The following is a 24,847-nucleotide window of genomic DNA, read 5'->3' as shown; positions in this document are numbered from 1 at the left end:
ACCTGCTTCTTCCTGACTAGTGACTGCTTGGTGACATCCAGCCTCCAGACAGTCATGGGCTGCATTTGGTCCTTCATTAGCACAGCGTCTTCCCCACTCTGACCAAAGGCAAAAGGACCAAAGGCTGATCCCTGACTGCAAAAACTAGTCCAAGTAACAGAGCATCAGACATGCGGAGGGAACATAGAGCAACCTCCTTGGGACACCTTTTCAGGGTATGTCAACTTGGGAGGAGACCCTAGGTTAGACCCAGAACATGCCGAAGGGATTACATATCCGAGGGAACATCCGCCCATCTATCCTCAAGAGAAGCTGAAGGACGAGGCTAGGGAAAGAGACGTCTGGGCTACTTTGGTAAGCCTGTTGCCACAGTGAACTGGCCAGTCACAGACCACATAATAACAATGCATTATGCAACATTTTGCACATACAAACACTGCAGCAACATGTCTGCAGGTAAAAGTTGTACGATACTGTGCGTATACGACGATTTAATCCGACACAAAAGATACAAGTGATAATAAATAGTATATACTTTTCAATACTGTTGATGTTAAGTGGCCATCCTGGATTTTGTGGTTGCAATTGATGAAATCAGAAGTTGGAAATCTTCAGAAACTTCAGAGAGTGCTCCAATTGATATTTCAAACGGAACGTACCCTAAAAGCATAGGCGAAAAGTCAGGATATCCCAGATTCTTTAAAAAGACTGAGTCAGCCAACTTTAAGAGTAAACCGAGTCACTAGAATACGGATGCATGTATATACATGTATAACACCTGTATAACATCTATCTATTAGCCATTATATTCGCATAACACACCTGATTCTCAGATGGAAAAGTCAGTGGTCGAGTTACATTAGAAGAAAATGGGTCTAGTTTTCTGCATTTGATTTTGATCTTTTCAAAACAGTCCATCTAAAATCTTTAACATTGCTCTTTTTAGGGAATTGTGCGCTCTACTGCCAACTAAATTATGAAGATCAGCAGTCATCATACAGAGCACCTGCCTGCTTAGATAGTTGTATTGAGAAAAACATCAAAGATTAATACTTAACTAAAATAATTACTTGTTTCAGTTCAACATACAGTTAAACTTAATTTTAAAAAAGACACATTTATACAGTTTATTATTGCTTTTATAGTTCTTTCTGTAAGAATAACTTTGTACTCACCACTTCGCTGGGATCTGGGAATTCAGCAACATTGCTAAAAATAAATGTAATGGGGCAGGAAACAAGAGCAGGTTGGAAACAATTCTCCAGGTTGTGAGACATAGGCTAACAGATGCATTAATAACTGGTCGCTGTAAAAATCGATCATTGTCAGTTGTCAAATAGTTTCCTTCAACTAGGTCATTATGAGAGGTTATTCTAAATATGACAAAATGAAATTATCGTTTAATTTTCAGTTATAAAAATCTGGCTGTTCTAACCTCGCTGTGACCCAAATGCAAAGTACTGGAAGGCAGAAGACACGAGACTGTACTCATTTCCAGGATCTTAAAACATTTTATTTATTCCATATTAAGGAAATGTACACATCAAATAATTCATAGTGCATTCTGGGAACATTCAAAATAAAAGCAGCTTTTGACACAACAAGCACAAATAGGAAAAACTGTTAATAAACGGTGGGAGGCCGGCTACTGTTTCCAGCGCCTCAACCATGAACATGTAAAGCAGCAGTAACAGAGGAAAAGTCAAAAACCACATGATCAAGTGGTCTGAAATTGTAGGGGAAATATTAACATTTCAAAAATCTTCATTCTCGTGTAGGAACTGAGTTGAATTTGACATGGTCTTGGTGCAAACAAGACATCCTTCCTCCTTCATTTCAGCCAATAAAAGCCATGCACTTTCAGGCACATGTACAGCAAGCCCCACAACTGTATATACACCAAGATATTTACAATGTAAACTAACGACTGCAGAGGTTTGGAATAATGTTGCTTCTTCAATCCAATCATAAGTGGCCTTCAAAATAAGAGTGGCTCAATGATAAGTCTGTTAAACTGCTCAATTTCCAAACATGTTTTCAATCTCACCAGCGTTTAGAAATCATGTCAGTGTGACATTTTTCAAGTTTGCTATGTTGAGTAAGAGTAGTGAGGTGAAGAGTAATATATCCATGAAGAAAATCCAGTGAAGCAGCAAGCAAACAGTGTAGCACAAAACATGTTACATAATTTCTATACCTTTGTGGTCAAGTTATATCAAAATAAAAAAAAAACGTTAATAAATCAGTTTCTACTCGACTGGTCCATTCACCCACATTGCAAAAACATTCTCTCAAACGTCTGCCTTTTCCCAAGCCAATTAAAGCAAAATGCAATTTCATTTGTGGAGCTCACGGCATAAAAAAACAACAAAAAAACATTTTGAGAGACAATGTCATCTGCCTCAACTCAGCAGTTTTTAAATGAAAACACTTTCTACTGTAGAGTAAGCAGGGACATCTTAAACAACGTTTTGCTGCTAAATTGTCAGAGCTCACCTAACACCAGCAACAATTATTCACTAGGCAAAAAAATTACCTGCATGTGTTAGGTATTTTGTTTTTGACGGCTACTGTGATGCCACTAACTTTTTTCCCCCAATCATCTCATCTGAAACTGAATGTTTGAGGAGTGAATTCAGTGTTTCTAGCACCAACGCTGCTAAGTGTAGGGTCATAAGGTGAGGAAAGTGGATTTAATGTGGAAATTAAAGCCCAGACGGACTGAATTAAACATCAATAGCAAGAGGCCAGAGGTGCAGCTCATGTCACACTCTTACAAAGCCGTACTGTTTGATTCAGTGTTGATTTATAGTCTGAATGAGAGACTCTATCTGCATCACATCACAATGGGTTTGATTAACTTTGCTAGCCGCTTCCTCTTGTTTCCGTACTCTTTTTAAATGAATAATAATGGCTGAATTTTTAGTTGCGTGGTGAATAAATTGTGGTGAGATAGCTCTCTGGGAATGAAAGAACATGGACTTGTAAGCTCCAGTCAGTGACGTTGAAGCAAAAACACTCACTTTTGGACCATTGACACATGCTGCAGATTCTGTTCTGTAACAAAGTTTCATCCCTCAAACATCAGTATAGGAGCAGTTTTATAATCCATGTGATTCAATGATCATTTAGCCTTTTTAAATGTCATATACAGTAAAGACCGACACTGCGTTCGCTGCTGCTGCGCTTATAAAGAGAGAAGACATTTACACAAGTTTCCAGGAAAGTTAATTAAGTGTCTCTTCACCTCAGGAAAAGAAAAACTCATTTTATGCAACAAGCTGCAGTGTCACTAAAACTGAGTGTTTGAGGAGTGAATTCAGTGTTTCTAGCACCAACGCTGGTAAGTGCAGGGTCATGGGTGAAGACAGTAGAGATAGTGTGGAAATTAAAGCCCAGACGGGCTGAATTAAACATCAACAGCAAGCTGTTATAAAACACTAAGCTCTTATTTACAGGCTACAGATTATGTACAGTTTTATCCTCTGACTCTTGCAAATATGTTGTAGACTTATCAGACTTACAAAAGCGTTTATACACCGAGAAGGTAACGGGTTTGTGCTAAACGTTAATTAAAGTGGCTAAATGGCCTGCAGTGCAGTCCGAGTAAAATGAAATATTTCAGGTTTGTTAAATAAAATAAGATGCACCAATAGTTTTTATGACCTAAAGATTTTTAGAAATTCAGTCATTGCACAAACGGCTGTAACGGCTGTCATGTTTTTCTTGGATGTATTTACTGAACTGACCATGAAAGAACTGGAAGTATGTAAATCTCCATATAACGATGACCAAGAAATGCAACAGGGTAAAAACAGTGTCGTAGAAAACGACGGCTGAGGTCACTGTTGAACTATCGAATCACTGAGAAATTTTTTTTTAGAAAAGAGGTGAAAAGGGGCAGTTTCAGCAGTCATCTGAACCAATAATATTTCCCTTAACACCACCACAAGTACCTGAATAACTGGCTGTCATTAGCATTATTTCTGAAAATATTCTGGACAAGCAGGTGAGCCGTTGTACTGTCGTCGTTTTGACTTCATGCATAACAAGCAGTTTCTACTCTACAGATCTGTTTAACTAGCGTGTGTGTTGTCTCCGGCCATTATTGCATCGTCGTGTGGCCATTTAGGATAAAGCAGTTGGTTTCCTGGTCCGACGGGCTCAGAGGGAATCACCTGTCAGCAGGCAGGCTCATGTCGTCAGACAGAAGCTGCTCTCCTGCAAGAAGGAAGGAGGACAAAAAAACTCATCTGAGTCACGCTCCTTTCATTACTTACATTGAGTCTGAGCTGGAAACAAAAGCAAAACAGCATGTAAATACACACAAGCTCCCAAATGTCGGTAAAATTCATCATCATCATTTCACCTCTAGACGAAACCCACAAATATAATTCTTAGTTGCCAAACAGATCGATGTGACTGTATTTTCAGTTAAAGTCGCCACAATCAATATTTCCAATCTCATGACAACGGCACGAAAGGGGCAATCTGCAGCTCCTCGCAGCTCCGTTGTCGTAAAAATGTTTTTATGCTTGCCTGAGGTGGAAAAGTTGGTGTATCAATAAAAGCAAAATGCAAAACTTGCAATGAAAACAGACTTGATGAATTAATCATGAAATAGACTAGAGAGCATAGAGCGTCCACTGAAGCTTCTGCTCCACTTATGAGACAAAAAAATCCATCCATCCATCAGGATTTATCACATAATTGTTTTTGTTTTGACTGGAACTCTTTTTTTAAAGATTATTTTTTTGGCCTTTTCAAGCTTTATTCGACAGAGACAGCTGAAGAGTGACAGGAATGTGGGGAGAGAGAGACAGACGGGGAATAACATGCGGGAAAGAGCCACAGGTCGGATTCAAACCCTGGGCTTCCACAGCAAGGACTGAGCCTCTCTCGTTCATTAATGCACCTGACTGAAAACTTTACCTCAATGAACCAACTCTAATAGTTGCATAACAGTAGTGGGTGGACACACATATTCATTTGCATTTCCTTTCACTGATTTTCTGGGAACTCTGTTAAAACTTGCACTAAATTTGAATAGAAATTTAACCAACGTGTTTGATATTCCAGTCTGCAGGTTAACTGTTTTGGTTCATTGCTCATTCCTCCCACTTTTGGCTGCAGCAAGTTGAGAGAAAGAATAAAAGCCGCTGTCCAGCTGGTGAACATAATGGTGCTAAAGAGTCAGATATTTCACTCAAGAGTTGGAGACAAAAGCAGTAAAAGGTAAGCGAACAGTGTGTTCTCCCTCACCATTTAACCATAACACGTCAAGTGCCCTGACTTGACACAATCCCATCTGAAATACTCTTTTTGTCACATAAACATGGCTCCTGCATGTCACACTGCGCGGCATGCATCTAATGAATTCTAAGAAATAGATTGTAGCAATACATAAATAAATAAAAAAGATGCTGTTGCAAAAAATTGTCTGAATAGCTCAAAAGACATAAAGGCCTTTGACATCAGAAGGTTCAGACTGTCTAGTCGTACATATTAGAAGACCTTGGCAAGTCTTGAGATAGATGCAAACAGAAATTTAATCAACCTGAATGAGCTTTAGTCATATCCCCGGCACCTATACACATCAAATAACCTCAAAAAGAATTTGGTCCTCCGTCACATATTTTAAAAGGGTTTGATCTCAGCTGTATGTGTGTTGGCTACCTGTACAAGGAGGAGTCTGGTTGTCGTAGCGAGAGTTGTTGCTCTGCAGGGCTTCGTCCTCAGTGTCGCTGTCACTGCTTGTTGCTGCCACCAGGACAGATGGAGACTTATCTACAGACAAGACAAGACAAGACTGGATGAGACAAAATCAAATCAAAATAACTCATTAACTCAATAACACAGATAAAGTCATCAATTGGTTGATGTTCTGTGTTGTTTGAAAAAAATGAATGATCCTGTTTCAACTTTTAGAAATTTACTCCATTAAAAATCTATCAAATATATATTTTGTCTGATTAAATCAATCTAAATGAAGAAGAAGGAGCAGACCAAGTGGTCAGGGAGCCCTGAGCTGAAGTGCATTTTGAAGTTTAAAGTGACTGTTATTAACATTTGTCATTGAAAGCTCCGGTCAGACCAAAGTAGTTTTCAAGGACAGTTTGAGTTAGAGGAGATCAATACCGCACTAATGTCTGTCCATTACGACCATCAGCTGATTTGCTGAGCTTAGCATGACTGAAAACAATGACAAAGAGCTGCCTGGCACTGTCCAAGGGAAACGACATCCACCTACCTGCACCTCTAAAGCTTACTAACACGTGAGGGACAAACATATGGTTGGATGGTTATGTGCTGGACTATATCTTGGCTCCAAGAGACCAGCGGACACTCCAAGAAGTTACTGTTCTCTGCCAAGAAACCACTATTGAACTCCCTATAAAGCAGTAAATTAACGTTTTTACACTAAACAAACAAGATATAAACATGCCAACTATAGAGCTTCAGAGGTGCTGGTACGATGATTTGTTTCCATTGGACAGATGACAGACTAACTAACCTTCATTTGACTGTGGCTGTGCAGATGGTCCCTCCAGCAAGGACTGATGGGAGTTTCCCGAGCTCTCAGATTCACAGTCCAACATGGCTGCCCTACAGTAGGAAGAAACAGAGGAGTCTTTGTGAGAGTCAGGGCAGAAAGACGAAGCTATCACACCGCTATCTGCTGTAGCTGAAGGGCTACACGATGAGATGGAGACGCACCCTAGGGTCCTGCTGCCACAGTTCTTGCTGGCAGTCAGGTAGCTAGGTCCTCCCAAGGAGAAGATGTCGTCCCTGGACCCTGAGGCCCCATACAGCTGCTGCTCCATTGAGTACTGCTGCTTGGAGGTGGAGGCCTGCTCTGAAGAGGAGCCGCTGAGAGACACAAGGGGGCCCTGGGTGCCGTCTGTCTTCAGCACTCCTGAGCAGAGAGAGGAGCAACTGGTGAAACTACGAAATATAATTCATCAAGGCCAGTTGGAGTAATAGTGGAGCTCCATGAGTCTGGAGGGTTTTCAGACTCATGGGGGTGTCAAGAGGAGGGAATGTGTTCATCAGTACACTATTTTAGAAATTATAGAGTTTAACCTGAGGACAAGAGAACATACTCCTCTGGAGATTATGAATGTAGTCTATTAAAGTCATGGCAATCTGTCAGGTTTCAACAGGCAAGTTTAACTGATCATTTTGTCCAAATGGTGGTGCTAGAGAAAGGTCAGAGGGTCAACACAAATCATCTGAAGACCACGAATATCCACAAAAATATCTATCTAATATTCAAAGTATTGGTGCCTTCGTGTGCCGTTTAAGGATCAGATTCAACATTCAGGTGTTTGAACGCTGGGACAGTCAGTGTCTGAACTTGGTTGTAAACAGTGTTTGAAATATTGACCCAAATTTTAGTGAGGAGGAGTATGTAGTGCTAAAACAACCTACAGTTTATCGTAGACCAGTCACAACAGCTTCAGGAACTATTTTAAGAGCAGTAAAGTAGAGAGAGCTCGGAGTGTTTGGAACCAGATATTTTCAAAGCCACCACAGAGATACTTCAAGTAGATATCAGAGTTACTCTAATTACATTTTTGTTACAGTGTTACACAAGCTCCACCACTCTAATCGTTTTAAAATTCAGTCTAACCGTTTGTTAAAGCTGTTCTAATGAATGTTTTACTTACTTACTTAAAATTTGTTGTTTGTAGTGATGAATTCACAGATAATTATCACCTAACTCATTTAGTGTCTATGATGAACAGTGGAGCTTTTAGCAGCTAAAGAGCCAGATGTTTCCCCTCAGGAGTCTATCGGAGAAACGCGAATAAAACTCTCCAAATAAATTCAGAAGGTGACATTATGTCTATGTCGTATTTACAACTGGTTACCATCCTCGCAGAATGATGAAGGTTAAAAATCCACTGACCCTCTGCACCTCCCAGCACCTCTTTAAGGTGCAGGCTGAGCTCACTAGCCACGTCTGCTCCTCTCAGGTCCTTCTCCATCTCCTCTGGACTCCTCCTCTTCATAACCAGAGAGCCACCGCTGTCCAGGACCGGGGAGAGAGATTTCCTGGCTGCAAAGAAGAAAAAAAAGAAAAAGAAACACCAAGACAAATATGTAATTATCTCAGATCTATGGAGCCAATAACTGTAGAATCATATTACACCAGTTGATGTAAGAAAAAAAGAAAAACAAATTGACTCTGCCAGTCTAAATTCAGTCACTGGCGCTTCTGCCTCGGTATTTCAAGCTCATTGAGATAAATCTGTATCATTTTAAACACAGAATAGATGAAGTGCTCTAAACCAGCCTCTAAAGCCAGCACATACTCTAGTGAAACTAGAAGCACCATCGTTTTTGTGAGCTTGTTCTGGGCTTTAAAAAAAAAACAAAAAAAAAACAAACAAGTACTCGTTCAATTTTCTACTTAGCTGTAGAGTCCTTACCAGGGCGGCAAGGCCTGGATCGACCTGCAGCTGCTCTCCCAAGCAGGTCCAGCTCACCGGGCTTACGACAAGCCGACAACTCTGAATCAGCGTGGTGAGAGGGTACCTCCTCCGCACCGAAGCCCCCCGATGTGCCAGGCCTGGGCTCTCCAGCCCCCCGGGCATCCAGCACTTGACTCTTCACATCTGACATCTTGCTGCGGACCTCAGCCATCTGAGCCTTGAGGCGTATCAGGACCCCTGAGTCCGGAGCTGAGCGTCGCACCACCTGAGGCCGCCGCTCTCGCTCTTTCCTGGAGTGAGGATGAGCTGGAAGAGATGAGAAACAGGAGTGAAATTGAAAAATATAATTACTTCTGAGAAACTGCTGACTCTCCTCAATTCACTTCTCAGTTATGAAGTTAAATCTAGCTCAAAGTACTTCAAGTCACTGGTCACCAGTCACTGGAGAGAAATAAAATGAAAAATATATTAGTTTTCTATCAGAATGTAAGTCATACAGTAAAATAAAAGTAATAGCAACGTGTCCCTTTAAAAGATAAACCCGTCTTCTACAGCTGCTCTAGCAGTTATTTCTGGAGTGACCCCTGAGTGCGAGTTTGAGTACTGACTCTCAGTGATTTATTGTCTGTGGGCTGATTGTGTTTACAGACCTTGGCTGTGCAGAAGAGATACAGGAGGCCGAGGCTGAAGACCCCACAGAGACTCCACGCTGTTGCGCTCCTTTAAATCCAGCAGCTGGATCAGGATGACCGGATCGATCTCCAGGAGGCTGTTGTTGCCTGGACCAACAGCACCACCAGCAGCAGCTCCGCTACCACTGACACTGCGACCAGCAGCAGCAGCAGCAGCAGCAGCAGCGCTGCGATGTAAGGAACGCACACTGGAGCTGGATCCACCTACAAATCCTCAGGCGTTAGATTATGTAGCTCACATATACAGACGTACAGCCAGGCTTTCTAATGTTCTCCTTTTTCTTTTTCTAATTGCATTTTAGATAACTGACACAGTGCAGGTATTTAACTATCATGTCACTGAGATTTCTGTAGAATAATATTTGATTTTTTAACCACAGCCTTTTATTGGGACTTGCATAAATCCTGTCCTAACTCTGAAGTGTTAGGCATACAAACCTGCCTAACATTAATTGTGTGACTTAAGCTGAATACATAACGTCCTGTTTACATTTCTTCCACTCTTATTTGAGCACACATCCTGTGGCCTTTTAATGATATGAAAAGACATGGTGCAGAGACAAACAGTGAGACATTTAAAGGGATTTAAAGTGATGAATTATAATACTGATATCATTTAAGATTTGTTTTATTGTTGTGTAATTTGTTTCTTTAAATAGATCATAATTCTCGTTTGTTTGTTGTTTCAGCCTTTAAATTACAGAAGTTAAAGAGAATATTTAAGCTCAACAGAATTTTTTTTTCAGTACTATTTTTTGATTTGTGTTCCAGCTGCTGGGACTATTTCATTCTCAGTAAAAGTTTAGCATCAAAGATTATGCATCAAAACCTTTACAAAAACTAGTCTGGCTTTACAAGACTAAACTGTATCGTTTCTATAGCATCAAAGCAAAACTTAAATATCTTAAAAAAAAAAAAAACAATCCTGTCAAACCTAAAAAATGTGCTGAGCTCGACTCTGTTTGTGAACACACACACAGACACAAAGTGTTTTTATAACAGCACGCTGCGAGGAGCGCAGCGCACCAACAATGACTCATCCTCTTCAGGCCTTTCAAAACACCAACACAGTTAAACACACTGAAGGAGCTGCTTGGAGGCCAACCGTTGTATCACTATGTATTGTAAGTGCTGTAGTCAAACAGCAAAAGCACATTTGGTACTGTAACGTCTCACATATTAGCTGTGGCTTTTATTTGCCTTGACTGAAGGAAGAATGAAAACTTTATTTAAGGAAAGACGTTAAATATTTGGTTATTGCTTCACAAATGTTATGACTGGGGGCCTTAGGGACATTTTAAAGACCAACATTATCTGTAATTATAACCATTATACTGTTCACTGTTAATAAGAACTCGACTTAAAACACTTCTTGTAGTTCATGTGGACAATCCCTTCAACCCGGAAAGACTTTATTTTAAATATTAACCGTTGATTAAACGTTACATTTCTTTTTCTGTGTGGAGAAAAGTATCATTGGCTATATTCACATGAGAGTTCTCATCCTTACTACTGTGACTCATGCTGGATGGTTTGAGGGTGTGGAATGAAGGGGATTTAACACCCTCCCAGTGAAGCTCATCGCTGGCAGATGAAAAAGTGTCATGGAGGTAGCATATGTTTGTCTACACCCTCCCTAGACCAACGGCAGTAGTGACGAGGACTGCAGTATGACGGGAATTGATCGTTCATCAGTAGAAAAAGCTGTAAAATCACAAATATATAATCAAATATGCTCCTAACGCCAATATTTTATGTAACCTTTAAAAAAAAAAACATCCTGTTTTTGTCTTCATGTAACATTTTGAGATTTATAAGCAAAAATGTAGAGGTCTTTTAATAAATGGCCAGATGTTGGTGTCAAAAAAAAGTGATGGATATCACCTGAAGGACGAGCAAAACAAGGACACGAACAAGAACAGTGAGAGCTCTGTTTATGCTCCACTGAGCATCTCCATAGGCAACGTCTTTGCACACATGTCGTCATAAATCTTTAAAAGGTTCAGACATTCAAAAGTTATGTCACGCAGGACCTTGAGGTTATGCAGATGTGGAAAGTAGAATTTAGGCTTTACTCTGTTCAGTTTTCATGACTCAGAATCTCCAAACAATCAGAAAGACAGATAAATATCAAAACATGCTCTTAAACAGGGATATATTTGCCAGCTGTGGGATTTACATAAGGTTTGTAATGAATTATGAAAATGACCTTATATTGTGTATGCATTATTATACCTGTGGCTCCAGCCAAGTCATCAGGAAGCTCTCCTTCTTCTGTCTCCAGGTTCCCAATAAAGTCTACATCATTCTCTCCTGACCTGTGTAAATATACACAAACAATGTGACGTTCTAATCAATGATATAAATACATTTTTGAGAGAGTTATGGTGCATGAATGTTTTCAGTTTCTGGAATGATAAGTTAGGAGAACGTGAGAAATTCTACTCACATGGTCTCTTCATCTATGTCGTTCTCCTCTGTGTTGCTGGTGGCCGTGGAGCTCCCTGAGGTGCTGCTGCCATCCAGCGGGTTCACCTCCTCCTCTGTCAGACAGTCTACCTCCAAGTCACCGTCTGACAGCTCCTGAACAACACAGTGACACCACGATCACGCAAAGCTCTCAACTGTGTGACAGAGATATCCCCATTTCTTTAGGAGTAACTTCGCCCAGTCTAATAATCTGGTTTTCCTGCCAACAAGCAGCAAGTGCAGTTGTGTTCTCCCTCCTTCCAAAATCGAGTATGGATTTTAAAAAGAAATAAAAAACTTAAATCTTCCAAAAATGAACAAATCCAATACTGCACAGAGTGCAGTATTGGATTTGACATCACTAAACTTTGATAAATTAACAATATCTTCTGTGAAACCACTTGATTTCACAGGGGAATAACTCAGATCATTCAAATAACACTAAGAAGCAAAACACTGCTACCCCAGTCTGTTTCAGTATATTCCATCCTTACATTGGAGTCATCGTGCTGGGTCCTCTCTCCTTCTTCTTCGCCTTTTTTAGTGTTGCTCAATGTGGTCTGGATGTCGTCATCGCTCTTCACAGAGCGAGGGTCTCTTTCGGAGGCTGTGGTACCTGCAGCGAGCCGCATATCAGGGGGTGAGGAGCTGCGTGAGGTCTGACGGCGAAACAGCTCAATGGCCAACCTCTAAAACACACATAAATTATGATGTTTCATTAATATTTGGTCACACAACACAAATTTGTAATGAGGGTGAGATTTAAGCAGGTTAAGATGTAATCCAGATGCATTAACTTTGAAGGTGATACACAAACAGACAGTACCTCTTTGAGGTTGTTGATCTGCTGGATGTACCCACTCTGGGCAGACTCCAGCTGGCTGATGTACCAGTACTGATCCCTGCACTTCTGGAAGAATGTGGGCGAGCGAACCTGGTAGCTGTCCAGCAAACACATAAAAACCAATCACTCTCAGTGAAATTAGAACTACTTTGCTGCTTGATAAATAAAATCAAAGTGGTGGTGTGTTTGTATGTGTTTGTGAGCCCACCGAAGGACCAATGTGTCGGTCTGCATGTTCAGGTAGCCCTCGCTGGCCAGAAGATCCAGTCTGAAGAAGCGGTTGTAGCCCCAGCATTCACCAACCTCAAAGTCAGAGGCAAACTCACGAATGATGTTCTTGGTTGGGTCACTGGAGGCCTGATGGACCATCTCCACACGGTACTCATACCTACACAGAACCAGGGCAGGGAAGGAAATACACAGCAAACTGTTGTAAACAGTCATATAAATAGCAGTTTAATATTGTGGTTTCTAATAAAATGATACTCATTTGTTGGAGACTAATTTCAGTCATGAATAATAGACATTTAGTGCTCTAGAGTATTTCCTGCAGCAGGACAGTATGTGTGGGACTGAGTCAACATGATCTACAGTATGTGTGTTCATGGCAATAATGGAACAAGTGCCTGTACAAAGTACAGAGAAAAATATATCAGATACACAGGATCAATTTATCATTTGTTAAATGTCGTTCTGTGGAATTTGTTCACAATAATTAAAATACTATTATACTATATATTATGTTTATTAATTATTCTTACTTTGATGTTTCAGGGAGTCCAGCAGACAGTTCCAAGAAGACAGACAGGTAGTTTCCACGGACCACACCATTTCCATCCTGAGGAAACATCAACCAGATTCTTTACTGTATTATGGATAGTCGTTTAGCTCACAGAATGAGTCATGTTTCCAAAGAACACAAAAATAAAGAACGGAGCAAGTAGTGCCATTTATTTGTTTGTATTAGGCTTCTAATAGAGACAGGTCTTTATTTCAAATATCCTGTTATGTTATATAATGTTTTCCTCCATGTCGTTTCCTGCTCCTGTTTGAATTTTCCATTTGTCGTTCATTTAACTCAACACTTCCTCCATGTTCACCTATTGACATATTGCCCACAAATTCACTCAGTATGACAACAATCATGTTTTACTCAACAGTTTGTTGCTCTAAGTTTCTCATATTTTAAAGAGAAAACCTCGAGGCGTACATCGAGACTGAAAATGTGTTTTCATACTCAAGAACTGCCGTAACTTCTTAATTTGACAAATTAAACTCACCTTATTGAGACTATTGTAACTGGACTGCAGAAATTAATTGTTACCAAAAGATCAAAGTAATGCACCCTAATGTGGATAATTCATTGTAAACAAGCTTTAATAGAAAATATCAGTAGAGAGGAAACTCACTGGGTAGACTTTGAGTCTCCAGCAGAGCCCAGATATCTGTAGAGGAGGGCTGTAGACAGGGTCGGCCCGCTGCCTCAGGGTGCTGCAAACACACAAAAACACAATCATGTCAAACTATGGGGACACGACTGTAGTACATTAGGCTGCAGTGCAGGGGAATTCCTGTCTGAAGAAACAAAGTGAGAGCAGCAGCTCCGTACAGCCTATAAACTCTCTCACGCTCTTTGCTCCTTTATCTTTTGGGGCCCTGCAGGTTTAAGTTGACTTTCAAGTGGAAAACAAACACCACTGACTTTTCTCTCTCTTAATGACACAACTTTGAATTAAGTCTGCAAAAACAGCAAATACGGCTGCTTCTGGCTACTCTGTGTGGCAAACAAATACCATTAAGTAATACTGTTTAACTGTCTGTATCTTTTCTGTTACTGTCATCAGTCAGTTTTGACTAAATTCAACTAAGGAGGATTTACCTGAAGTTGACCAGAACAAAAGTGCTTGAGTCGTAGGCAGGAACCAGCTCACTGAAATCACACAGAGGAAGACTGATTACACACACACACACACACACACACTGAATAAAGCTGTAGTTACTGACACAGTCAGGCCGCTCTCTTCTGTATCATCAGCCATCCACAGACATACAATCTTAAACAAATAAAACATGTGTAAACCTTCCACATTCCACTGTGTAAACGTGGAATGTAGGTGTGAAACTTCTTAATGAAAGGATTGGATGGAGTTACGTTCCAGTTATCTTATTCTAAATTATTCATAAAAAGAATAAATTAAAATCAAAATGATTAACTCATAATGTTAATATCTGTTAAATTCAGCAATAACTATATATTGATATCTTGTTTCTCGCTTAAGTTTCCTCCAGCCGAGCAGATTACCTGGTGAAGTCTGGAGGGACCGGCGTAGTGACGAAAGATTGCATGGGTTTCCGATGGACCTGCTGGAACATGAGCAAGATCTCTGGACTCTTGGAGATCAGTTCACTCTTACTACAGGAGTGGAGCTGTTCAACACACACAAACAAAAACAAAACATCAGGTTGTGGCAGCACAAAGAAGAAAGAAGTTTTTTGAGGCTGGAGGAAAGAAACTTAGTTTAAATCAATACTATGCTATTTTCTGCAACTGTTTACTTATTTAGAATTTTAGCTGTCTGGAGGAAAACATTCAAATCAACTATCACTGACTGTTATTGAAACACAGATGATGATGATGTGTGATGTGTCTGTCAATAATCCATCTCTAATTTAGGATATGCAGGTGAACACTGCAAACATTTCATGTGCATGTGCATGTGCAACAGTAGCATCTTCGTGCAGATAACTTTGGCTCCATTAGTCGTCACAACACATGACATAATGTCTGCTGGACCCATTTTGTAACATGACATGAAAGAAATACAGCTCCACTAAAACAAATATGCAAAATGCTTACACGCACAGAACTCTGCATCAAACACAACTCTCTCATTGTTTTGATTTCACAGCTTGCAACTTTACTGTATGGTTCACCGCTCTTATCAGTCTGGCTTCCAGCAAAAGCAGCAGGCGGCAGCTGTCTGCAAACAAACTGCACACTACCAGCTCTGCAACAACCAGGAAACATGAACGCGGGACTTACAGGAACCAGAAATAAATGGTAATCCATATCTTTCAATGTATTCCAATCAAAAACTGCCAACACAACAAACTACCGTTTTACGCCATTAACAAATCAACAATATGCAGTGCAGCTAAATGGATGCAGGCTTTGAGCTGCTGTAGACGACCAACCTGATGCTCCACTTCCTGCAGGAGAGACTCCAGCAGCTCCGTCTCCTGGGTCAAGGACGTCTTCTGGCCTGGTGGGGAAGAACGCATTTCTATTTTCAGTGTACTTGTGCTGAATGTCAGCCTTGATGGAGGCTGGCAAGAGTGAGTGGTTTGGCGTGCAGGCTGTGTGTGTGGGCGCCGAGTGCATCCATCCACTCAGTCCAGATAAATATTTCAGATGTTTATTACCCATAGCTATAAAAAGGTGCATATTTCAGCAGGGAGTCTGCATATTCTGTTAGGTTAAGGTCTCAACATTTAGACACATTTTAGTGCCAGTTAAGGTGCATTAGAAAGAGCCCTTTTCAGACAAGGAACATGGAACACTGTTGGCTTCATAAAGCAGTTGCTTTTAAGTTAATGATCCTTTTGGCTTGATTCAGATATGACAGGACATTTACAAAAAGGCGTGTGCTCACGGAGTATTTGGCACCTGTGATAAATCTTACAGTGTATTTTGAAGTTAAAGCCTAAATTAATGATCATTTTATTATTTATGGAGTAAAGAAGTCTACAATATAATGCCCGACAGAGCACGGGTATTGAGTGACGAGATGTTAAAAGGAGGAGTCTGTCGGATTTACGGTGAGGCTGCAGATTGCACTAAATGAATACTGTTTTCATCATCCTCATCTTCCAAGCATGTAGGAGAAACTATAGTGGGCCCAATTTAGAGCCAGTGGGTTTGTTTAGTTTGTTCTGGGCTACTGTAGAAACACAGCAGTGAAACACGGCGGACTCAATGTAAGAGGGAAACATGACAGTTCTTATCGTACATAGAAGGATTTTCTTGATGAAAATGATGTTTTGGCTCTGATTGGTTCGTCTGTGATACACAGATGGTTCATCCAAGAGCCTGCCCTGTTCCCAACGGGACTTCACAGATGCTTCTGTGCAACAAACCGCCTGGCGCTGTCAGGTTACTTTTTCCCCCTACACCATGATAACAAAATGGCTCCTTCATACTAATTTGATTTTGTTTGAACATGAGAGATGATACCGCAATGTGTCAAAACAGTGACCTTCATCTCGCCAACAACATATACAGTATAATGTCACTGTTTACTGTGGTACTGCAGTCTCTCTAAGATCACCATCGTCACTTCTACGTCTTATTCAGACATGAGACCAAAATGTAAAATTGCCATCACACTTATATAATGAGTTCCGTGTCTGAAAGGAATTATTTAAATGAATTAGTAGGTTAAGATTTAATCTGCTGACAAATATAACTGACAAAAAACATGACATAAAACCATCAGTGCATGCAATGCACTTTTCAGCTTTTTGGGAATATCCTTTGAACCCAGACTCAACACCGACTGCTGCATTGTGACAGTGATGTGATGTGTTCAGGGGTCCTACCCATGAGGGTGATGAGTTTGTTCTTCAGCTGATTGTCCAGACGGGCGATCATCATTTCCACAGCGTTTCGGATCTCTCTGACCCTCTCGTCCTTCGCTCCCCTGACAGCCTCCACGTTCCTCTCCTGACCCAGGACATAACACACGTACACACACAATATAACACACACACACAGACACACATATAAGCTGGCCGTCAACACACGAGTTTCTTTGAACAGACATCAGTTCTCAACTGAAATCAACATGTGCCATCTAGTGGATGTCAGCATACTCTATGACCAAAGAGTCTAAACTTATAAACTTTTATGTACAATATTTTTATATTATTAATATTTATGCTCAAATAAGTCAAGTGGTGGTTGGATTACTTAATAATGACTATCATGCATTGACTGCGTACTACCACAACATAATGTAGTACGGTTTCCTTATTATTTCACTTTATACATACTCTTATTTACATCTTACTTAAATTACACTACATTGTGCAATTACTTTTTCCTGTGTTAATTATATTTGCTTCACTGTTATATTTATTTATTCAGATTGTACAATTATAATAAGCTATATCCTAGAATAATCCCTATCATCGTTTCACACTTCCTGTTATATATAGATATAAATGTGCATCTTAGTACAATGCTACACACCATGTGTGTATACAGCACAATCATTTCTGTAAAGTCATCCAACATGCATATCCATATACTTGAAAGATTTATATAGTGTACACAACTTCATTTTATTTTTCTATTATATCTTAGGTCTTTAGATTAAAATTTCCAAAATGTTTCATTTATTACAGTCAGAACAAGAAACACATGTACCATGTCTCCACATTTAACCTAATGCTGCTGATGCCTCTGTCTTACTGTGCCTGCTTTCATTTCAGCTTTCACGTCTGATCCAGTTAAGTCTGCCTTACAGAATACAGCACTGTTTTAAAATTAGTAAAAAAAGGTGGGTGGGTTCGGGTGTGAACCTTTGGGCTCCATGATGGAGACCCGTGTTTTGAGCGTGGGCTGAAGGATGTACAGATATAGGAGCTGAATCAGACTTGGAACTCTCACACAAACAAATTTCACAGAAAAAAAAAAAAGTTGTAAGATAAAAACACAAATATGTTGCTGCATATTTCTTGTACAAAAACAACAAGCTGTCCTCACCACTTCTTGCACCAGACTGATGAGCTCCATGAGGCGTCGGCGGAGCTTGGCAACCTCTTCCTTCACTTTAGTCACATGCTGCTCGTAGATCTCCACCAGAGGCTTGAAGGTGTGGCCACCATGCTGGACACGACAAAAACACATCAACGTTTTCCTCACATTTTATGTCACTGTCAAACTCATATTTTGGACTGTTGCTAAGACAAAGCAAACTATGGAAAGACATCACCTCAAGCATTAGGAAGTTATGATAGCTTTTTTTTACTACTTTTACTCAAAACACAATATGTGAAACGTTACCATGCCTCCCCACAGAGCACACTGGTGACAGATGCATTTCTTACAGGTCCAACAAAAAACACTCAGCTTCTCGTGGTGGTTCTCACATCTGCAAAGGAATAATCAATGACGGGACACAAACAGGTCACACAGACAGAAAAAAACTTGTTATCACTAAAATATGTTGGCCTGTTTTACTTCAATGTTTCTCCAAAGTTTATGGAAACTCACAAAGTTTATAAACGCAGGAAACAAAGGATGACAGTAATTAATAAGGTGAAGGAGATGCAGGGCAAAAAGAAGAATACCGGGAATTGGGATTCTGGTATTTCCGGCAAATCTTTGTCAAACTTTTCTTTTGAAAATAACCTGCAGGAACCTTTTTTCCGTATGTGTGTTAATGTACTAAAATAAAGATACCTTCTCCAAACCTAGTAACTGCCATAGATATTCAGACAAATTAGGTTATTATGGTATCTTTTCAGCTGCAGGATTCAGTGTGCAGCTTACAGACCAGCTGTGTGTTTTCAGGGTTGCCAACAAACAAATCTCATGACAAATAAGTGTAAGCAACAAAGCCTCTCCTTGATAAAAAGCTAAATAAGTTATGTATACTTCCTCCGCACACAGGGCATCTGATGGTCAGACTTATGTCTGTATTTGAGCAGAGGATAAATCCATACAGCATGGTGGGAGCATGAACGTTTTTTTTGTCATTTATATTATTTTTTCTTCAGAGTACAGATGTGATTTATATCCAACCTTTAATGACTAAAAATCAGATCTCTTTTATGACAAGAAGTCTCAGTAAGACTGTGTTAGAGAACTGGGAAGTAATTATCTTAAAACTATGGGAAACCCTTCAATCCTAATGAACACACATAAAGAACACGACAGAGAGTAGCAGGAGGTACTCACTTGTCCTTGTCGTTGTCCTCATGCTTGGTGAGGCTGCAGAGCTGCAGGGTGTCCAGCTGCTGGGTGACCTCCTCTGCCCAACGACAGTTGACCAGCTCCCTAAGTTGGAGTGGAGCCCTGTGTGTTGACGGACATACACACACCCATTTTAATAGCTGTTTGCCACACAACTTCAGATGCAGTGTGTCACTGAGAGACAGTAGACAGGGTGGGGGATGTGTGTTAGCAGGCGCCTTACCGGCAGTGTGGACACTGGGCTCTCTGCTCTGTCAACCATCGCTGTCAAACAAGAGATTCCAGTTCAATTAATTGCATCTAAACACACGCAGTGCAAACATGCTGCCATTGTCAAAATACACATGACTCTACACAGCTGGCAACACTCCTATTACTATTAAACCACACCAATGAGTTAACCTGGGTGGCATATGGGTAACATGGGTATGGTAGATTATTTCTGAATCACACTTATGTTGTCCTGCTGCCACGAACACACACGGGGAGCATAAAATAATAATATAAGAAGAATAATAATAATAATAATAATAATAATCCGCTGTTGAAAATAGTCCCCAACAAATTCTCTGCTTATCCTGTTCGAGTAACTTTTGGGATTTAATTGTGGGAAAAGTAGGATACAGTGTTGTTTGGAGCTTGCCTCACACAGCAGACAAAAAGAGTATGCATTTCTTGTTTTACAGTTTCATGGAAGTGAAATTTTATATCAAAGACGTGCAAATTTTATGCTGTGTGTGTGAACGCTTTTAGGTTCAGGTATCAAAGGCTTCAAAGTCTACATACACCTTTCCTCAAACCCCCTCCCCCAAAATTAATCTGTCCTGTTCTTCCAGAAGCGATTCTAAAAAAAATGCAGGCTGTAAAAAAGTATGTATAATTCAACAGTTTTAGCAGAATACAGAGTGGTGCGGTGAGGAGAATATTTTCCGCTCCCTGCCTGGTAGAAACAAACTCACTCGTATGCAGCTAAAGCAGCAGAGTTTGGAGCAGTGCGGGCAGAGACGAGCATCCCTCAGCTTCTCCATACAAATGAAGCAGCGAAACACCTCGGCGATGCTCTGCACAGGGACAGAAGAAAGAGGAGCTGAACCAACATCATTCACAACAAAATACAGACTGATTACAGAGTGATACATGATTATGTAAGGTTACGGCTAGATTATGTTTATGAGTGTAAAGAGAATGTCTCATCCCAACTTAAAACAACTTGTTGCAGTTTATTACTGTGACAGATAAATATCACACTCATCGCAATATGAAAATTGGGGCTGCTCATCACTGGCAACAAGAAAACAACCTCACATCTCTCCTCAGACTTAAAGCCAGAACTCATGAGCACACCCCATGACTAAATATTGAACTTGGGATGACCAGGACTTCTTTGCACTTTATAAATAGGATGTTATTTATCTTAGCAAAGACTTACAGTGATTTACAGACTCGTGTTGTGGTCTGTAAGGACTCAAAATGCTTTTCTACTAAAACCTGGTAGATGAATCTAAAGGGTGATATTTAATCTCAATATGATGCTGATTCATTATATAGATTATTCTATAGTTCTTCTCAGAAACACTAATTTTACCCTTTTCTTCGCTCATTTGCTACGGCTACAAAAAGGTCACAGCAGATTGGGTTACGGTTGTTGAACTCTGCTCACCACACAGATCAGCACGGGACTGCTGTGACACATTACCATATAATGTAGGAGGTGCAGACAAAAGCGGCATGTGATAATGTGAATGCAGCTCTAGACGAGGTTACTTGATGTTCTCGGTCTCTCGCTTAAGTGTACAATCTGGTTACAGACAGCGTTAGACCTCTCTGTTCCTGCCTCTACAGCAGACACAACAATGAATCAGGCTTCATCATCCAGCCGGATGTTGGCCAGACACACTGTCCAGTCACAAGACAAGCTGCCGGCTGAGCATTTCGCTACACATTTCAGGAGGCGAATGAGCTGTGTGCGTGATACATACCTCAACACTCTGTTCATCCATGTCAGCCAGTTTGAGTCCTTTATGTCAGCAACAAATCGAAGAAGTCGTAGGCAGCCAGGTCTAAAGAAAGAAAAGCGACAGGCGTCCTCACAACCTTTAATTCAGCTGCATTTCTTTGAAGTTATCACTTTAAAAACAGTGAGATACGATGGACAATACACTGCCTACAAGTATCATATCATTAAAATAGGGCATGTGTTCATTTTATGTGTTTAATATGTTGTTGCACAGAGTTATCATTGCTAATATTGGCTGCATGTAGAAATTATTCATGGGAAGTGTGCAAAGGCTTGTGGTCAGTGTAGTGAAGGCCCAGCCTCAGCAGACACACTGACAGCTAACCTGTCCTGTCCTGACACCAGATATCTCTGAGACTTAAACTCACCGAGGGGGGGGAGGAAACAAAAACAACATTTCACACTGAGTGACTGAGGCCAGCTAGCCTGCTGCCATTAGCACGGCGGCTCACCTACCTCCGTCTGTCACACCTGATAAACAAACCCCCGGACCGGCGATAAACTACATCATATGTCGGGGCACACGGGCTGGTTTGTTTGTCTACCGTCAGAGACTCAAACACGTCCGGCTGTGTCACTGCAGAGGTTACACCCGAGCTGCACAAAGCGATGAAAGCTGCAGATTTCTGCCCCAAATTGAAGATGATGTCGCGGCTGCTCTGAAGCTGTCTGTCCCCTAGCAATAACCAATCAGATGCCTCCTTTTCTTCTTCGCTTGGTTTTATTCGTTGGCGTTTGTCATCACGCTGCTTAGAGGTCATCACCGTCCCCTGCTGGGCTGGTTGCAGACTTACAGGGGGAGATAGTGAGGCTGGTCATCATGGAGACATATAACAATGGAGTAAAAGTAATATTACTAAACTCAAAAAGAGCACTGTACTGGCTGGGTTGACAGCTGCCAAGAAGTTGAAAGCCTTAAGATGGAAACCTCCCCATCAGACACTGGGCACTTATGTTCCTAGATGTCATTTATCTAGAACTATCATTAATAGTTTACGGAAGCCCTAAAAGGCCATACATACATACATACATTTTATTCCACCCGTTTTCCCTTGATAACGAGATAATTAATTTGAGATCTGGAGAAAACAAAACGAGTCTAGGACCATCCTGACTGTTCACTCACTCAGTATAAAGCATATTATTTTTGAGCAATTCAGCCTCAAAGTTCATTATTTTGAATTGAAAAGGGCATTATTTGAGTGCAATATTTACTCTACTGTAAAATCTCTTTGATCCATAATTTCTGACAAAGGTTGATACACTTTGGCTAATCCTCCCTCCAGTCCTGAGATCAAGTGTATCAACCTTTGTCAGAAATTATGGATTAAAGGGATTTTACAGTGGTGTAATAGGTTTGCTTGCTCCGTATCATGGACTACATGCATTTGCCATACATTCTGTAATATGGGTGCACTTGATTTAATACACTAGACTATCGTTTTGTTTTCTCGAGATCATTAATCATCTCGAATTAATTATCTCGTTATCACGAGAAAACTGGTGGAATAAAATGTATGTATGTATGGCCTTTTAGGGCTTCCGTAATAGTTAATTAATGATATTAATTAACTAATGGTGCTAATGAGGCTACCATAAACAACTGGCATGCAGCAGCTGACTCACTGAAAGAACTTACTTACTTACTCTTCCCTTACTTGATGTCTTGTTGTGAGACTCTATCCTCCTTGTTTCTCCTGATTGGGTTTGTGTGTGTGTGTGTGTTTGTGTACGTACACGTCATATATACTCCATAGGATTTTAATAAACTTAGGAGATCGTACCAGGGTGAGTGTGGTGTTTTTACTTATTATTTTTATGTGTTTGCTTGCACCTATGAAGTGCAAGGTTAACACTAATACCTTATTATTTTTGCAGTTTAGTTTTTACAGTCAATTTTGTACTGTTTTCTATTAATGGCAATAAATGAGTCATGTTCTTTGGCTGTAACTTCTATTCTTGTTAAATAAACATTTGATCACAGTAAATGTTGTCAGTGGAGGAATGTTGATTATTGTGCCTGGTGGGCGGCGGTAGCTCAGTTCATAGGGACTTGGCTTGGTTAACCGGAGTCCAAAGTATGGACCAAAAGTATGGAAGGTGGACTGGTAGCTAAAAGGGTGCCAGTTCACCTCCTGGGCACTGCTGAGGTGCCCTTGAGCAAGGCATTGAACCCCCCCTATCCGGGCACCGCTCTGGGTGGCTGCCGATCACTCCACCATCTCTCTCCACATTTGCATGTCTATAAGCCCTTCGTGTGTGTGTGTTGTATTTCAGGGGTTAAAATGCATGTGAAAAGAAAAAGAATTTCCCCTCGAGGTATTAATAAAAGCATCTCTTCTTCTTTTTTGACACATTTAACACAAACACACACATCAACGGTCATCATTTAATGCCTTTAATATCTGTACCAGGTTAGTTTAAAGCTGATTATTATCAGTACTGGCAGTACTGTTGAATGTCAAATGTCCTTTAGGCCTGAAATAGCTGATTACTTTATCAGATAACAGTCAGGTAATTAATCATTTTCAAGCAAACAATCTCTATGTCCAGCCTCTTTAATGTGAGGATTTGCTTCTTTTCTCTGTTTCATCTCTTTGATCCCTGGCTATGAGTGCTGAAACACCATTTGTTGCTATGGCTATTTAGTTATGTTTGTGGCTTCCTTTTTTATAAAAACCTAAGATACCAACAAAGCACTGTGAAGCAACACACCCCCATCAGGATTTGAAAGAGGTACATCCACTAACAGATTACTGTTACCAGTATGCCCCAAAGGAGTTCAGTGATAGATTAGCCATGCCTTACTGCTCCACAGGACCTGTATAGGAACAGCAAAGTCCTGGTCCACAACTGCTCCATGAACTGCCACTCATGATCCAGGATAAACACACTCACACTAATGCAACAGCTAATTATTAGTACTATTTTTAATTCTTAAGGGATAGTTCTATTAATATTTAGATCTCTAATATTTAGACCTAAGAACATGAAACTTAAAAAAAACACACTCACAGTTCACAGACAGAAACAAGACAATAATAAGGATTTCAGGAATTGATGAACTGTTACAAGCTTCAGATAATGAAACTTTAAAATCTACAAGGGGAAATCAAGACTCTAGAGGTTTTATTTAGTTGGTGAGGACAGAAGTGGAAGATGTCATTTCTAGAACAAAGACATAAAGTTAGTTTGGGGCCATGTTTCTACATTTGAAGTATTTCTTATTAGCTGATAATACTTTGAGTAGTTTTTGAATGCAGGAGTTGTGTATCAAAGAAGCAAAGTCACTTAAATTCTTTGTTTAGTCCAACAACTCTTTAGTTAAGATCACCAAGGCCAAGTTGCAAATGTTTTATTTGTTGTTATCCACAAGCATTACTGACACAATGAATATAAAATATCATA

General features: G+C 40.3%; 1 protein-coding gene across 1 annotated transcript; it reads right to left on the bottom strand.

Annotated features, from left to right (window-relative positions):
• Nucleotides 1–1,491: 1,491 nt before the first annotated feature.
• Nucleotides 1,492–22,129, bottom strand: trim37 (tripartite motif containing 37). Its single transcript, XM_019265780.2, has 25 exons — nt 21,896–22,129; nt 21,402–21,482; nt 20,382–20,483; nt 19,646–19,686; nt 19,408–19,524; nt 18,511–18,598; nt 18,211–18,333; nt 17,043–17,166; nt 15,639–15,706; nt 14,746–14,870; nt 14,323–14,373; nt 13,853–13,934; nt 13,205–13,281; nt 12,652–12,831; nt 12,426–12,540; nt 12,094–12,288; nt 11,580–11,713; nt 11,366–11,448; nt 9,089–9,334; nt 8,436–8,744; nt 7,913–8,062; nt 6,718–6,916; nt 6,515–6,606; nt 5,677–5,787; nt 1,492–4,221 (listed from the first exon to the last, which is right to left on the bottom strand). The coding sequence occupies exons 2-25, from the start codon at nt 21,420–21,422 to the stop codon at nt 4,175–4,177; spliced, it is 2,880 nt and encodes a 959-aa protein (XP_019121325.1). The 5' UTR covers nt 21,423–21,482; nt 21,896–22,129; the 3' UTR covers nt 1,492–4,174.
• Between the last annotated feature and the right edge of the window lie 2,718 nt (nt 22,130–24,847).

The sequence above is a fragment of the Larimichthys crocea genome, chromosome XXII (genome assembly GCF_000972845.2).
Source record: "Larimichthys crocea isolate SSNF chromosome XXII, L_crocea_2.0, whole genome shotgun sequence".
NCBI classification, from domain to species: domain Eukaryota; kingdom Metazoa; phylum Chordata; class Actinopteri; family Sciaenidae; genus Larimichthys; species Larimichthys crocea.
The sequence above is the reverse complement of the archived record's forward strand: the minus strand, read 5'-3'. Positions and strand labels throughout refer to the sequence as shown.

Excerpts from the sequence above, each read along its gene's own strand:
- trim37 (XM_019265780.2), bottom strand. The coding sequence starts at position 21,422 with ATGGATGAACAGAGTGTTGAG. Across the intron at positions 19,687-20,381 it reads GCTGCTTTAGCTGCATACGA|CGATGGTTGACAGAGCAGAG; the intron begins GTGAGTTTGTTT and ends CTTGTTTGACAG. Across the intron at positions 14,871-15,638 it reads TGCAGGAAGTGGAGCATCAG|CTCCACTCCTGTAGTAAGAG; the intron begins GTTGGTCGTCTA and ends TGTGTTGAACAG.